Here is a 16,388-nt window from a genome sequence, read left to right on the forward strand (position 1 = left end):
TTTTTTGTAACGTCCATAAAATATGCATGATTGGCTATTGTGTAGCATTGATTAACTCTCCGTCCTTTTCTTTCAAATGCAGTATCCTCCAAATTCTTCTTCCTCTGACTAAAATAGCATCGAAAAATTTCATAGAAGCCCTAGAAGATCTAGTTACCGCTAATTTTTTATATTAAACTTTTAGTGATGGTAAATAAGTAACCGCTTAAATAAACTACCTAGTGCAATTGAATAAACTGGGAGGAAGAGTTAAGACTGAAAAAGAATAAGAATAATGTTTCAAAAATAAAAGTTGTGTGTCCAAAACTGGTGGGGTACGCTAGATTTGGAAGCATGCACAAAATTCTGGTTTTGTCCAAAAAAAGGAAAAACCAACAAACAAAAGAATGTTTTATAATTTTGTCTCAGTTAATCATAAATAAGAGATGACTCGTTTATTTTCCTTTCGACCAGCAGCTTCTACAAATTTCTGTCCAAGGAAAAGCTCATCTGCCACCTAGTCTTCACACACCTAATTACTGCTTTGCCATCTGTAAATGTCATTGTTGAAATTTTACCAGATCAAACTCTAATATCAATGGAAACCATTTCTTTCATTTATTTTTAACATATGATATTAGTAAAATAATTTAAATATTTTTTTCTAAAATTATTCCTGTTCTTAATTTATCTGAGTACGATGAAATCCTTTGGCAAAGTATTATACCTAAAATACTCCCCCGTCCCTATAATATCCATTGCAATAGCTTTCTTCTATTACTGGACAAACCAAAATGTTGATGCAAAACGCAAATTTCTCCAGCAGTTGCAGACCAGCGCTGATTTTGTTGTCTCTAAGTACCCAAGCGCAGGACTTTTTCTGGTTTGTAATCCCAATGAACTTACGATGAATTCAATATGCTCCTCTCTAAAAGTTAGGCAAATAGTTAAAATACCAACAACTAGGGGAAATTCCTCTCTAGATGTCATGCTAACTATCTGAATAATTTCTACAGTCCCCCCTCAGCTTTGCCTCCATTGGGTAAGAGTTATCATTTTCCCCTCCTCCTGTCCCCCTTTTTAATTTCAAATATACATTCTCAGTAACTTATGGCTCTTTCCACCCTCTTCAAAATGCTGGCCTTTTTTCTTTTGAAACGTGGTTGAATACTGAGGATTGGTCTGATATTTATAATTTTGCATGGTCTTCATGAAAAAGTCACTATCTTTCACAAAAAGCTGAAGCAAAAATATATAATTTCTTTCCCAGAAAAAAGATTTAAAAAGTCCTCCAGTGACAAACGTAATACAACATAAATACGTAAAATTTGCCTGATCCTACTTCAAGAACAAGGTCAAAGAATTGTTTACCAAAAAACTAAGAAGTTGGTACTCCGAGGTAAAAAAAAGTTATGTCGTAGGAGTCTATACCAACTTGATTTCAAATTACCTGAATCCCCAGAAGTTACTGGTAATAATCTTAACAAGTTCCTTGCTTCTATCGTACAGAGCCTTCTGGCATTGTCTTATCAATTACCCATTAATATTCTCCCACCTGCTTTCCCCTCCATATCTCCGTCTCATATCAAAAGAAAAATTGGGAAACTACAAAAAACAAGTGTTGCCCTTTAGATATCCCTTTTCTTCCTATTAGTGCTTTCAGTGACTTAGACTTAAAGCCCTTGTCTGTTATTTTCAAGGAGATTACTGAGTTTGGCCAGTATCTGCAAATTTGGAAACAGGGTCTCATAACCCCCTTGAATAAGAAAGGCGGAAAACCTAGTGTTGAAGGTGTTCATCCTATTTCACTTACTCCTATGTTCTCTAGACTATGTGGAGATTCCTTGGAGATTGGGTAAAGGAGAAAATCCTACCTTTTACTGTCCAGAGACAATTCGGGAATATCACATCCACTTCTACTTCCCGTTACTTTTTTTTTCTTATTGACTCAATTGGAAAAATTCTCGAAAAACCTAATTGCTGGCTAAATTTAATTTCCATTGACCTTCAATAAGCATTTGACCTTGTTGACCACAATATTTTGGTTGAGAAATTTGTAACTGATTTCAATATTGATCCTTTCCTGGTTAAATTGGTTGCCTCCTTTTTATCAAATAGAACACAGGAAGGCAAATATCAGAATCGTTATTCCAGTCCTCTCCTTGTTCACAATGGATTACCCCAAGGTACTCTCCTAGGTCCCCTCCTTTTTTCTGTTACTAACGGTTGTTGGAGCCTGCTTCCGAAACTTTGTAAGCAACCCTATGAGTATCCTCAATGATATTGCAGATGACGCTGAGGTCTTAGACATGAGAGTACCCCTCTAAATCTACGATAATGCCAATACGTTTCCTTAAAACCTCACACCTTTTCCTCAACCTTATTCCTCCAGATATTTCTGCGTCTTCCTTTAAATTACTTCGGATTGCAATTTCATCTAATTTAAAGTGGGATATCCACGTTAAAAATATTGTCCATAAAGCTAATGCGTCCATGTCTCTCATTAAGCTCTTGAATAAATTTAACGTCCCCCCCATTCCATTCTTTACCGATCTGTATTTCCTTTGTCCGCCCGCATCTTGAATATGCATGACCAGTTGCGCATCCTGGCATGTCTCGTGATGAATCAGAAAAAATTGAATCCATTCAAAAAAGAGCCCTGAGAATAATTTTTAAAGAAGCCAAGGTACCATCTGCTCTTTCTAAGAAAGGCCAGACTGGAAACTCTTGAGCCCAAGAGAGGAATGTTTTGCCTCCGTTATGCAAAAAAAAAATATGCAATAATAAACCTTCTTAAGGAAAATATTTTCCCCAAAAGACACTCCCTATCCAGACACCACCTGCCATGCACTGTTTCTGAATCCGTTCGTATCTTGTCCCCCATGCGCTGCTTAACCTCTAGGTATGAAAAAACCTTTTCCCCATTCATTACTTATAAAATAAACCGCTAGTTTTCCCTTTTTTCTTTGGTACTTGTGATACCAAAGTTTTATGTTCGTTTGATTCTTTCGTTCCCTCCCATTTGTTTATATGTTCTCTTTTAAACCTCTCCAACGCTAGTTTTATCTCACTCTTTTTTAGTTCTGTTTTAGTTCTTACCTTTTTAACTTTTTTCCATTTTAAAGCTTGATTTTTCTTGTCTTTCTTTTTTTTTTACTAATGAATGGCTTTGACTTTCTGATTTTGTTGTTTATGACATTGTTTAGTCAGTTTTTTAGTTGTTGTGCTATTTTTATGATTTTTTTTATTTTTATTTTTTTTTTTTCTAATGTTTTTATGACTCTGAAATGCGAATTCGGAACAATCTTGCTTTGTGTGTTGACGGAGTGAAAGTTAAGGGTGAACGGTAAACACTTAAGGCCAGACTTGTGTGTAGTATGTTGTTTTTTTTTCCTCTTTCATTCTGATGAGTTTGAAGATTTGCATTTGGCAATTTCGGTTGCAAATCAGCTTAAGGAAAAAAGGTACAAGAGGTTGCTTCAGAGTAGTTTTGCAGCAAAGTTTATAAAAATGAATTAGTTGTTTGTTGTATTTTTTCCTCTGGTTGGTTTTTGCATCAAATCTCATCCCTCTTTTAGGTATTTGATAGTCGTCATGTTGGTACAGCAAAGGAAATGTTTGAAGCCATATGTACCCATCTACAATACGCCACAAATGTCGGAATTCTAGGGTAAGATTTTCTCCCTTTTATAAGTGTTTCTTCTAAAATTTATTATGGTATTATCGTCTTTTAACTGTACTTTCGGAGGCTCTATCAAATTTTAAAGCTAGTTAAGCTCGGTAGTGTATTTGAAAATATAATCTGTGACGATCTGCTATTGAATTTCACCATTGGAAATCGAACTTTTTTACAATCTGATGGTAATTTGAAAAAAAAACTGTTTAGACTGTTTAGGACATTGACTAAGACATGACTAAGGAACACGAGGGAAATTTTTCGTATGAGACATAGAGGTTTTTCTATTGAAAAAAAAAAAAAACTGAATCCCTTAAGCTTTCAACTTGTGTACACGGGAAAAAAGTAAAATTTACTCTTTTTTCGTCGCGATACCTGGGCATGACGGTGCCTGATATTTCACTTGTCTCTTACTAAACGAATCTCACAACTAGATTTTATCCTTCTGCTGAATGCTCGTTTACAGGATTCAGCAAACAATATAAAGTAATGTCCAGATGTAACGTCAAACACGACCAAAATGGTGGTTATTTTTTCCTCTCACTCTGGTTGTAAAGAGACCAGTTGTAAGGCAACGTTTCGTAGGTTGCTATCGTGCGAAAATTGGAGTGTATTTTTAGTTTTGTGTTTGTGGTGGTTGCTTTTGAGTAGCCAAAAGTCTTGACTACTTTGACTTGGCTAAGGACAGACTGCTTGGGAATTGTGGAATTACTCTACGCATCACGTGTCCAAAGTAGCTCCATCGTCGCCTTTATTTGTTCTTAATGAGAGATGACTGACCCTTTTATATTCCTTGCGTTCCTGTTCATTATCTTGTGAGTCCAGCGGACGCGAGTATCTGTGAAGATCGTTTTCATAATCTACTCTCGGAAATAATCTGTATGAGTATGGAGAATTGAAACTTTCGTTTTTTTCACAGAATACACAAGAACACATTGTGTATCTTCTAGAGATTTTGTACAACAACAAAAGAGAGAATAATGAGGACTTTTTTTCCCAAGACAGTGAACCAACAAAACCTATTTGAATATTTCGGCCCTATATCTAAGGGCCGTCTTCAGCAAAGAAAAAAATAAAAAACAATAAAACACTTACAATAAAAGTTCTCAGTTAAAAATCCATTTTTTATTTTAAAATAGCCTTGGCATCATTACTTCTTAACGAAAAGTTCAGCCAAGACTGTCTGATAAAAGCTAACATTTTACAAGATAAAAAGGTTCATTCATTTCACTAACTGTATTTATTAAAAATTGGATTGATTTCTTATTGCGATATTTGCCTTCTCTGCAGCTAATCTGATAGTTCTTTTGATATTGGGCTTGTTTTTGTTAATTCCTATTTTTGTTTTATTTTGAATTAGATTATTTTCTATAATTAATTTTGTGTACATAGGGTTGAGTGTGTATTCACCCAAGTCTCTATTTAGGGATTTATTATTATTTAAGTTTCGTTTTATTTCGATTGCCTCACGGACATTTTGTTTGATTCCTAGGTCATTGCTAATTAGAATTGTTTCGTCAAATAGAACATAATGGTTTGGATTTTCAAAAATATGACTACTTAAAGCTGAATCGAAAGATATAGAGTTATTTTTAGATTTTAACGCTTTTTCAATACTTTCTTTGTGTTGCTGTAATCTTGTTCCTAAATTTTGGTGGGTTCGACCAATGTAATAATTTCCACAACTACATGGTATTTGATACACCCCTCGTAGACGAGTAATTGGGGTTTTATCCTTACCAGAATTGACAAGATTCATTATACTTAAATTGCTTGTGAATACAACACGTAAATTGTTTTTTAAACAAACTTTTTTCATTTTTGAAGTAATTTTCGGAATATAAGGCAGGTAAATCGTGCTTGTGGGTTTATTAGAATCATTTACTGGTGTGGGATTTAAGGCTTTAGAGGAATGCATCTTTAATCTTTGAGCAATAACAGTATTTATGAGAGAAATTGGGTACCGTTGCCAAAAAGTATGTCTGTAATAAAATTTAATTCTTTTTTAACATACGGCTCTGAACAGATATTAAGTACTCTATCCACAAGAGATATTACCACACCTCTTTTAACCTGTGGAGGATGGTTAGATTTGAAGTGAAGGTATCTATTATTATGCGTAGGTTTTCTGTAAACCGTAAAATCAAGTTTATTCACACTGCGTATTATCAATACATCTAAAAAAGGTATTTTTCCATCTCTTTCGGTCTCTAGGGTGAATTGCAGGTTTCTATCGTAAGTATTTAAATGTTCTAGAAAACCTTTAAGTTCACTTTCGCCATAATTCCAAACTGAAATTATGTCGTCCATGAAACGTCCCCAAAACACATGATTAAGAAAATACGAATCTAGGGCCCAATTTTCAAGATTTTCGACGAAAATATTTGCGAGTAGGCCTGATAGAGGTGCTCCCATAGGAAGGCCCCTTACCTGGTTGTAATATGAATCTCGAAACTGGAAGTGCATGGAATATTTGTTACATAATTTAATCAAATGCATGAGAACATCAATGTCTAGACCTATTGCTGACTCTTCGATTAGATGGTAATTGTTTTCCAGTTTATTTTGTAATAATTGTTCAGATTTTGAAACATCAATACTAGTATACATAGAAACTATGTCAAAGCTGCTTAATATGGAATTTTCAGAAATGTCTATTTGTTTCAATTTTTCTACAAGATCAACTGAATTTTTTATATAAGATTTTTGGGAGTGAAGCAATGGTTTAAATGTAGTGCATAACCATTTTCCAATGTTTGAGGCAGGTGATTTTGTGCTAGCTACAATGGGTCTTAGAGGAATGCCTTGTTTGTGCAATTTTGGTAATCCATAAAACTTTGAGCAAAAAACACCACGAGGGAGGAATTTATTGTACAACTGTGGAGTGATTCTGCCATTTTCTTTCAAAGTTTTTAATTCTTTTATTACTTTTTGAGCAAATTGATCAGTCTGGTCATGGGTTGATTTAACATAAGTGGTTGTATCATTTAAATGTGACTGAATTTTACCATCATAATCAGTCTTATTCATAATTACTATGGAGTTGCTTTTATCGGCTTTAGTGATTATTATTGAGGAATCTTTACGGAGTTTATTCAAAACTTTTGTGTCATATGATTTTTCCATTGCATTATTGGGAGAATTAGGAAGTTTTAATGAGGTGTTGTAAAGAGTGTTAATTAAACAAGATCTAACTGTATCCGGGTTTGAAACAAGAGCACTACATTTGTGGAGAGAGGATTCTAAAGATGCTATCAAGTCTGCAACTGGAACTTGTTTCGATAAAAACGAAAATTTTGGCCCTTGTTCTAGGACTTTTTCTTCAACATAGCTAAGCTTTTTAGATGAAATATTTACAATCGCAGGTCCAGGACTTATCTTAGGATTGTAAACTGGGTTGACCACTTGAGACTCATATTTCAACCTTGTAAACTTATTAGTGAGTCTCTCTTGTGACACACGGAAATAATGGTGGAATGAATTCCTTTCCATACTAAGAATTTGCAAAAAATCATCAGTGGACAAGCTCTGTGATAGAAAATTTTCGAGTGATTTTCGTTCTGAGGAAATTCTATGTCTTCTGTGTTTTTTGTCCTTAATAATATGATTCAACGTTTTTAGCTGTAGTTTATGTGTGAACTGTGACTCTCGTAAAGTATTTAAGTGAAATTTATGCCTTAAGGATTTAGGAATAATTTTATTCCTTCTGCAGGATTCCAGAAACGTTTGTTGATTAATAATGTTCGCGTGTTTTTTCCCTAAACTAATAAAATGAAAAATATCTTTGGTCAAATGCTCCCCATAAGCGTGACGTAAGTAATGACGAAGACCACACTGCCTTTCCATAATACAACAACAAAAGAGAGAATAATGAGGACTTTTTTTTCCAAGACAGTGAACCAACAAAACCTATTTGAATATTTCGGCCCTATATCTAAGGGCCGTCTTCAGCAAAGAAAAAAATAAAAAACAATAAAACACTTACAATAAAAGTTCTCAGTTAAAAATCCATTTTTTATTTTAAAATAGCCTTGGCATCATTACTTCTTAACGAAAAGTTCAGCCAAGACTGTCTGATAAAAGCTAACATTTTACAAGATAAAAAGGTTCATTCATTTCACTAACTGTATTTATTAAAAATTGGATTGATTTCTTATTGCGATATTTGCCTTCTCTGCAGCTAATCTGATAGTTCTTTTGATATTGGGCTTGTTTTTGTTAATTCCTATTTTTGTTTTATTTTGAATTAGATTATTTTCTATAATTAATTTTGTGTACATAGGGTTGAGTGTGTATTCACCCAAGTCTCTATTTAGGGATTTATTATTATTTAAGTTTCGTTTTATTTCGATTGCCTCACGGACAGTTTGTTTGATTCCTAGGTCATTGCTAATTAGAATTGTTTCGTCAAATAGAACATAATGGTTTGGATTTTCAAAAATATGACTACTTAAAGCTGAATCGAAAGATATAGAGTTATTTTTAGATTTTAACGCTTTTTCAATACTTTCTTTGTGTTGCTGTAATCTTGTTCCTAAATTTTGGTGGGTTCGACCAATGTAATAATTTCCACAACTACATGGTATTTGATACACCCCTCGTAGACGAGTAATTGGGGTTTTATCCTTACCAGAATTGACAAGATTCATTATACTTAAATTGCTTGTGAATACAACACGTAAATTGTTTTTTAAACAAACTTTTTTCATTTTTGAAGTAATTTTCGGAATATAAGGCAGGTAAATCGTGCTTGTGGGTTTATTAGAATCATTTACTGGTGTGGGATTTAAGGCTTTAGAGGAATGCATCTTTAATCTTTGAGCAATAACAGTATTTATGAGAGAAATTGGGTACCCAATTTCTACCAGGAGCCCTACCAGGAGGGCTCTAAATTTGAAAAGAGAAGGATGCTAATTTTATTATTTACAAAACCAAAATAGTGCACTTTAGGCCCACTATTTTAAGACATTAAGGCTCTTGACCGCTGGATTTGGGAATTATTACTCGCCTTTCATGTTTTATTGTTCTCTTATTAAATTTCTGCTAAATAATTTTTAATCATGGCTTTTACTCTTTAAGATCAGCAATAACGGTGTTTCCACCCCGTCAAAAAGGAAGATGTGACTTTCGTGTGTGGAATTCTGCTTTGTTTGGATATGCATGCTATAAACAACCTGATGGTACCCTTCTTGGAGATCCTTTTAACTTGGAGCTGACTCAGGTCTGTAAAATTTAAGTAAAAAAAAAGAAAAAAAAAAAAAAAAAAAAAAGTGACGCGTGTTTTGTCCCTTTCAATTTGATTTTCGCTGCTGATATTTTTCTTTTTCTGTTTTTTTTTAATGTTTGTAGTTGGTTCAGCTACTAGTATGCAGTGTGAAGCTGCTAATTATGGATAGAAAAGGAAGTTACGAGCCTGAACAGTCAAATGAATGTTGCCCATTTTCTGCTCTGGCATTGCTATATTGTTAGTTTATTATAGCAGATATGATTATTGAATTATTAACCGCCAGATATTAACAGTAAAAAAAGATTTGTAGTAGTTTTTGCAATGCTATTGAGTGGAATACAATTCTCTAGCAGAAGTTGGTAACTTCAGCTCTTCTGATTAAAACAAAAATATTTTATAATATAATTTTTGTATCTCTAAATTCACTGTAAACTCATTTTTGTGTCTTGCTACCAAGGAAGATTAAAACTAAAGACAAAAAATTAAACCATGACGTAAAAGTTGTCTTTGAGTAGTTATGAAATCTCATGAGGGGCCAAACTTTTTTGTTTTTAGTGAACTTGCTATTAATGATTTAACTAGGAATAAAGGTGTTAATTGGTAACGGATGTTAGTTATTAACCGTTTTCATCACAAGTTGAAATTTAGGAAAAGTTGAGAATGAGGCAAGTTCTTTAGCGTAAGATTGTCCCAGCTGATATTGAATCTGGTTTTTGATTCTAATTTAGCACTGTAGCATTGTCGAGTAACAGTATCTTCTCAACTACTGTCTGCGTACGGTGCTTTGATTAAAAAGACTAAACACGTGCAATCTACTAAGCTGACTGTAGATTAGCAGTGCTTGCCGACTATAATTATTATTGGATTTGGTTTGGGGGGGTGGTGGTGGAGATATAGGCTAGAAGAGTATTAATAAGCGCTTTCGATTCACTGATAACATCATAAATGCCAATTAGAAAAAAAAAATGCTGCTAAAGAGAGGTGTAGAATCGAAGTTTTTTAGTATTGCTATATATTCAACTATTCCTTTGCTTCTTGGCAATCCCGTTCGTTTGCAATTCTATACAAGTCACTTTTTTTACAACCTCTAGCTTTTCTCTCTGTAAATTCATCTATTTTATTAAGTTTTCTGAAAAAAGTTGGTGCTTTGTCATATTTTGCTTTTATAATTATTTAGTCTTAATAATTTGTTTTTGATTCTTAGGCTGCTCAAAAGCTTGGTTGGGCTGGAAAAGGGACGAGACAAGATATATTACCCCTCATAGTTCAGGCTGGTGACGGAGAAGCGCATTTTTTTGACATTCCAGAAGATTTGGTTTTTGAAGTACCGCTTCGTCACCCCAAGTAAGTAAAAAGATCGTTATACTCGTTGCCTTTTAACCTTCATAAGATTTAAACTGGACGAAAAGAAATGGGAAACGAGGCAAAACTGAATTTTTAGTAATTTCACATAGCTGTAATAGGACTGCTACAAGCCAATAGTCCTATTATGACTTGAATTTAAAAGCCTTACAGGGATACAGATCTTTCCAGTAATTTAGTTTGTAATAAGATTGTCGCTAGAGTTCAGTATTCGACATTTTATTTCGGATTAATTGTATCCAATTTTATCAAACAGTTCGGTGTAATGAACTGTAAGGAAGGAACGACCCGGCTCAATAGTAATTGAAGCTCTAAAAAAGGGATTTTGATACCAATAGATACATAAAAAGAATCAGATTTTTATGTTGATTTTAAATATGTAAGTTTCATCAAGTTTAGTCCTACTCACTAAAAAATACGAGCCTGAGAAGATTTGCCTTATTTCCGAAAAAAGGAGGAAATACCCCCTAAAAGTCATATAATCTTAATGAAAATCACACCATAAGATTCAATGTATCAGACAACCGTATTACAGAGGTTTCAAGCTTTCATCTGCAAAAATGTGGATTTTTTTTTGACATCTAGAAAAAAAAGATTTTTTTTTTATCTGAAAGTAAGGTGCAACATTAAAACTTAAAACGACCGGAAATTATTACCTATATGAGGGGTTTGCCCCCTCGTCAATGCCTTGCTCCTTGCGCTAAAGTTTGCCTTGCTCTTAGTGCTTTCAAAAGAGCAATTTATTCTAATTAAACGGCCTTTGTGATTCAAGGGTTATTCTTAAGGAATTGGAACAAAATTCGAACTCTAGTGTAGTGAGTGGGGTATTGACGAGAGGGCGAACCCCTTCATATAGGTAATTATTTCTGTACCTTTTAGGTTTTAATATTGCTCCTTACTTTCAGTAAACAAAAAGACTTGTTCTTTTTATTTAATTAATTAGAAATCAAATTGATCTAGGATAATTAAGACTTGACTAATCGAATCTAAATTTAGTACGTGCGAAATTGAGTCCAATTTTAGTGTGTTTGGTTCAGTTTTAATTGTGCCCAAAGGAGCAATTATTTTTAGTATGAAGTATGACGGTAATAGACCCTTAAGGTCCAAACCGGCGGTGCTGATCTCTGTTTCGTGGCTTTTCAGCCAGGAATTGCAATGGGGAGTTGGGGACACCCTTCCTGCTTTCCTTCCCTAGATTTCTTCAGATACCCGTTTAGAGCTGGGTCGACTCGAGGAGAACTTTTAACATATTTAATTATATATATAAATTTAAAATAATTGTTTTAGCAAATAAAAATAACGAATAAAATAAATAAAAATAATAATAGAAAAAAAACAATGCCCCTAATCTATTCTGTGTGAATAAAATAAATGGTACGCAGTACAGCCCAAGTCTTTTTAACTGAAAGGTAATATAACTGAAAGTATCAAATTTTATTTTTATGGAATAATTTGGACAATGAAATGAAGAAGATGCTTCATTTTAAAGGAAAATTGAAAGAAAATTTCTTAAATCAGTATGTATTTTAGTTTTGTTTCTTTTGGAGGAGATTTGATTCTAGTTAAATTCAGTTCTGATTTCTAGTTGGTTTTTGAGTGTAATCCTACAGTATCACACGGTATGTGGTTGCTGCCCCCTTTGCTGCATTATTATTATTCTATATGTTTTCTTATTTTTTATTTTGTATTCTTTTTTCTTTCTTTCTTTCTTTCTTATTATAGTGAACTTAAATGACGTAGGGTATTCACCCCACGTCAAACGTTTGGTTTTGGGTTAGTCATATTTATTTTTGTTCTAAATTGTTGTTAAAATTATATAAATATATCAATATATAAAAAATAACCATCTTAACCTTGAGTCCATTTTCCTTTCTATGAATTCCTTATAGTTTTTTTTTTTTTTAATTTCTGGATCAAATTGGATCTCGAGATCGATTTATATTTGGTTAGTTAAGTAGCCGTTTCTTGATTAATTCCTGACCATTTACTGGGTCAGGTGATAGTAAATATATATATATATATATATATATATATATATATATATATATATATATATATATATATATATATATATATATATATATATATATATGAAATCTTGTATTTGTGATGTATATGTAATCAGAAACGTGATCAGATGTGTGATCACAGAACATTTGACCCGTGTATTTTTTTTTTCGTCCGACTATAAAACATTAAAGCCCTTTTCTATATATTGATTGGTTTGAATACATATTTAATTTATTGCTATTACAATATGTTGGCTGTGTCCGAAAAGGCTTTTGATGATTCCTGACCATTTCATATAGTGTTTTGTGGTCCAGACAGGTCAGACAGACAAGTTAATTTGTTTTCGATGTAACTATTCCAGAAGGATCGTATTTACGTTTTAATTTACTTCATGTAATGTAGAAGCACTTCGATTCTAACTATGAAAAAAAAAACAATATAAAAAAATAATAATAGGGCTTAACAAAATTCCTTTCTGTTACTAGGAGGCGCGGAGCGTTTTTACTGATATTTACGAAGTATTTTAAACTCCTTCACTTTTTGGATTTTGCAGATTCTCATAGATTAGTCGACTTGACCTTTTCGTTTATTTATATTCAATTTGAATATAAAAACGGAACTTTATCGCTTCTATTGGCGACATTCCCAGAATCTTTTGGAAAACCGTTACAACGAAGCAACGAGCACATACGATAAAATCTTTCCACCCTGCAAGTTCTAGTATAGTAATTTCTCTCCGTGCTTTTGATCTACAGAAGTCTGTAGCTCTTGTTTTTAATTGTCTAGGTCTACCGCTAGATCTTCTAGATTCAGTATTGTTACCGTATTTTATATCTTGTATTTTATCGTTTTTAACTTTCAGAATTTCTTTCTGCTTCGTCAATCAAAGAAAAGTATGCCATGAAATATCTTATTGTGATGATCAATAATAAACAACACAAGTTTAGTTTGGTTGGGCTGTTGATTTCTCATAAGTAACTCTAGATTTTTTTAAATTTACACATTATTGAGATTCAAATAACTTTTTTCTTAAGTTTTTTTTTCTTAGGTGGTAAATTTATCCAACTTTAAGGTTTCCCAATTTGAGATACACTGAGTAATTTATTAGAGATTTTTTTTTAAATGTATTTTGCTTATTTTTTAAAATTTATGATGACATTGAAGAAATGTAATAAAAAATTCTATTGTTATTTTGCGATGCATTGTGTATGGCCAGTTCTGATGATTTTGTTTCACTTTACACTCTCGAATTTCAAACCTCAAGAAAACGTATTAATTTGATTTTTTGTTCGTTCATGGCATTCTTTTCAACGTTCTCTTTATTTCAGATATGAAAAATTCACCGATCTTGGCTACAAGTGGTTTGCCCTCCCGGGAGTGTCATGCTTGAAATTAGACTGTGGTGGTTTAGAATTCAGTGCGATACCCTTCAGTGGCTGGTACTCGGATTCAGAAATAGGATCACGTGATCTAGGAGATAAACATAGATTCAATCTCGCACCTGTAAGTAAATCAAATATTTTGGGTTAGAAATTCGATTTATCGCTTCCTGGGGGATTCAAGTGACCAAATTAATATTTTAAACACCTTGATATTCGATACGTTTTTTTTATCCCCCTCCCTCCCTATACGACAACCTGCAACCACAAGATTATAAGCCCCTCTACCCGCCGAGTTCTGCGTTATTGTTACTTCGTCTTTTTGGACGTAATACCTTATATTAGGTATTGTTTTTGTTTTTCAAGACCACACTGCCTTTCTATGACGAACAAATAAAAGTTTAAATAGGGTTAAGTCTTTTTATTAGACAGTGAAAACTCATATAACAAATCGGGATATTTTGACCTCCTACATCAATGGTCGACCACCAGTGGTCGTATACAATCAAGTATATAACTTTAAATTCAACAACATTTTTCTTGCAATTGGAAGAAAAAGAAGTTTGTGCCACCTTCATTAGAAATTCAACTTGCATGTTGGCAATTTTAAAGAAGAAAATTTGCCACTCAAGACTGAATGAACCCTGTTAATGAACTCTCTCTGACAAATCTAGTTAACAACCCGAAAACTGTTTCTGACCCGAAAGTATTTATTTTGTTCTGTTTAAGTACGTTTGTTTTAATTTTAAGGCCTTAGTTTTTCTGCTAAATGACGACCACTGGTGTTTGTGGTCGAAATATCCAGATTTTTATATCTGTTTTCACTGTCTTTTAAAAGGACTTATTACCATTTCAACTTATATTTGTTCGTTAGTTTGTCGTGCAACTCGGATGTGCTTACGGATAATAATAAACTGATTTGTTTGTATAAAATCTGATCTCTTGGGTAGTAAAATTCTGCTACTCAAGATCAGGATAATTTTACATCCCTATCTTTGTGAATTATACTCTTTATATTAGTATGTTACTTTGTACGTTTTATTCTTTTATGTTACATATTTAAGGGGTTAGGCTGCTGAAATAGTCTCATTGTGTCAACAAGTGTTAGAAAAGAAAACAAAAAACAAAAACATGACTTTTAGTTAAGTAAGCTTAGTTGGTGGTGTAAGGTAGTAAAAAAAACAAATATATTTGTATAAGCAAAAAAAAAAAAAAAAAAAAAAAAAAAAAAAAAAAAAAAAAAAAAAAAAAAAAACAGGAAAAGTAAGAGTCATATTTAAGGTTTCTCAGATAGTAATCAGATTTAAGGACGACAGATAGTGTGTTTATTTTAAAGGCATTAATAGATAAATATGGAAAGGGTAAAACTTGTCTTTATGTGGGATTTCTGGATCTCCATAAGGCTTTTGATAGTGTCGACAGAGAGTTATTGAAGGATGCCATGCTAAATATTGGCCTTCCCCATTCATTTGTTAGATTGATAGTGAGCATGTATACTTGTGTGAGTGGAATCATTCAAGTTGGTAATAGGTTTTCGAAGCTTTTTGATATTAAGCGGGGAGTAAAACAGGGCAGCACCCTTTCACCTAAGTTGTTTAATATTTTTATTAATGATGTTGTTAATTTTCTAGAGAATAGATGGGCTCCGAAAGTTAGCCTAGGGACTCAAAAACTATCTCTCTTATTATTTGCAGATGATATTGCTTTGGTGGCTAATAAACCGCAAGATCTACAGACTCTTTTGAATCTCATAGATGAATATTTGCATATAAAAAAGTTAAGGCTGAATACTGAAAAGAGCGAAGTTGTTATTTTAAAAAAAAGGAAGGTTGGGGACGATGAAAAATATACGTTTAAATTTAATAATAAGGAACTATTTATAAGTAAAAGAATAAAATATTTAGGCTTTATCTTATCGGAAAATGGAAGCCTAAGGAGTCATGTTGATGAAATAATTAAGAGAGGTAGGGTGGCCATGTCAGCTATATTTAGAAACCCGACGATAATGGGGATCAAAAACCTAAAAATGCATAAAAGAATATTTAACACAAAAATTTTACCCGTAATAGAATATGGAGCAGAGATATGGGGTGGAGAAACGGTGCAGCAACTGGAGTCCCTTCAGCTCCAGTATTATAAAAGAGTGTTTGGTTTACATCAGACAACTCATTCACAGATTCTGAAAGGTGATATGGGCCTGTTTTCTTTAAAGCTACGTAGGTATATTTTAATGCTTAGATTCTGGTTGAAGTTAACTAAGAGTAATGAAGATAGACTAGTAAGAGTGGCATATGAAGAGATGTTGAAATGTGGTTTAAAAACCTCGTGGCCATCCCAAATTAAATCATTACTAGAAAAAGTAGGAATGCCTTATTTATGGAATAATGGTCTTTGCTCTCGCGATGTACCAGCAAATTTAGAAAGCCAGGTACGATTTATATTAGAGAGTCAGGAAATTCAGCATTGGCAAGGGCTGGTTCTTGATTCTACAACCCTACAACATTATAATCAGGCAAAACCTAGTTTTGGGGAGGAAGTTTATTTTAAACTTAATTTACCGGCTATGATTCTACGTCGTTGGATTCAGCTTAGGGCAAATTGTCTTCCAATCCAGAACAGGCAAAAAACGTTCGACAAAAATAAAATGATAGTTGGTCCTGATAGGCGGTATCTTTGTCCTCTTTGTAATGATGATGATGAAGACTTGGATCATTTTCTCCGGAAATGCCCGGTGCTCTTGGATTTACGAGAAATT

The 16,388-nt window shown here is 33.2% G+C and overlaps 1 protein-coding gene across 1 annotated transcript in view; it reads left to right on the top strand.

Annotated features, from left to right (window-relative positions):
• Positions 1-16,388, top strand: part of LOC136035391 (nitric oxide synthase, salivary gland-like) — an 80,224-nt gene that overhangs the window by 15,955 nt on the left and 47,881 nt on the right. Inside the window, exons 5-8 of the mRNA XM_065717169.1 lie at positions 3,558-3,649; positions 8,735-8,876; positions 10,087-10,226; positions 13,583-13,757. Coding sequence (XP_065573241.1) covers positions 3,558-3,649; positions 8,735-8,876; positions 10,087-10,226; positions 13,583-13,757 — 549 coding nt within the window. The remainder of the gene's footprint in view (positions 1-3,557; positions 3,650-8,734; positions 8,877-10,086; positions 10,227-13,582; positions 13,758-16,388) is intronic.

This window comes from Artemia franciscana, chromosome 14, assembly GCF_032884065.1.
Source record: "Artemia franciscana chromosome 14, ASM3288406v1, whole genome shotgun sequence".
In the NCBI taxonomy this organism is placed as follows: domain Eukaryota; kingdom Metazoa; phylum Arthropoda; class Branchiopoda; order Anostraca; family Artemiidae; genus Artemia; species Artemia franciscana.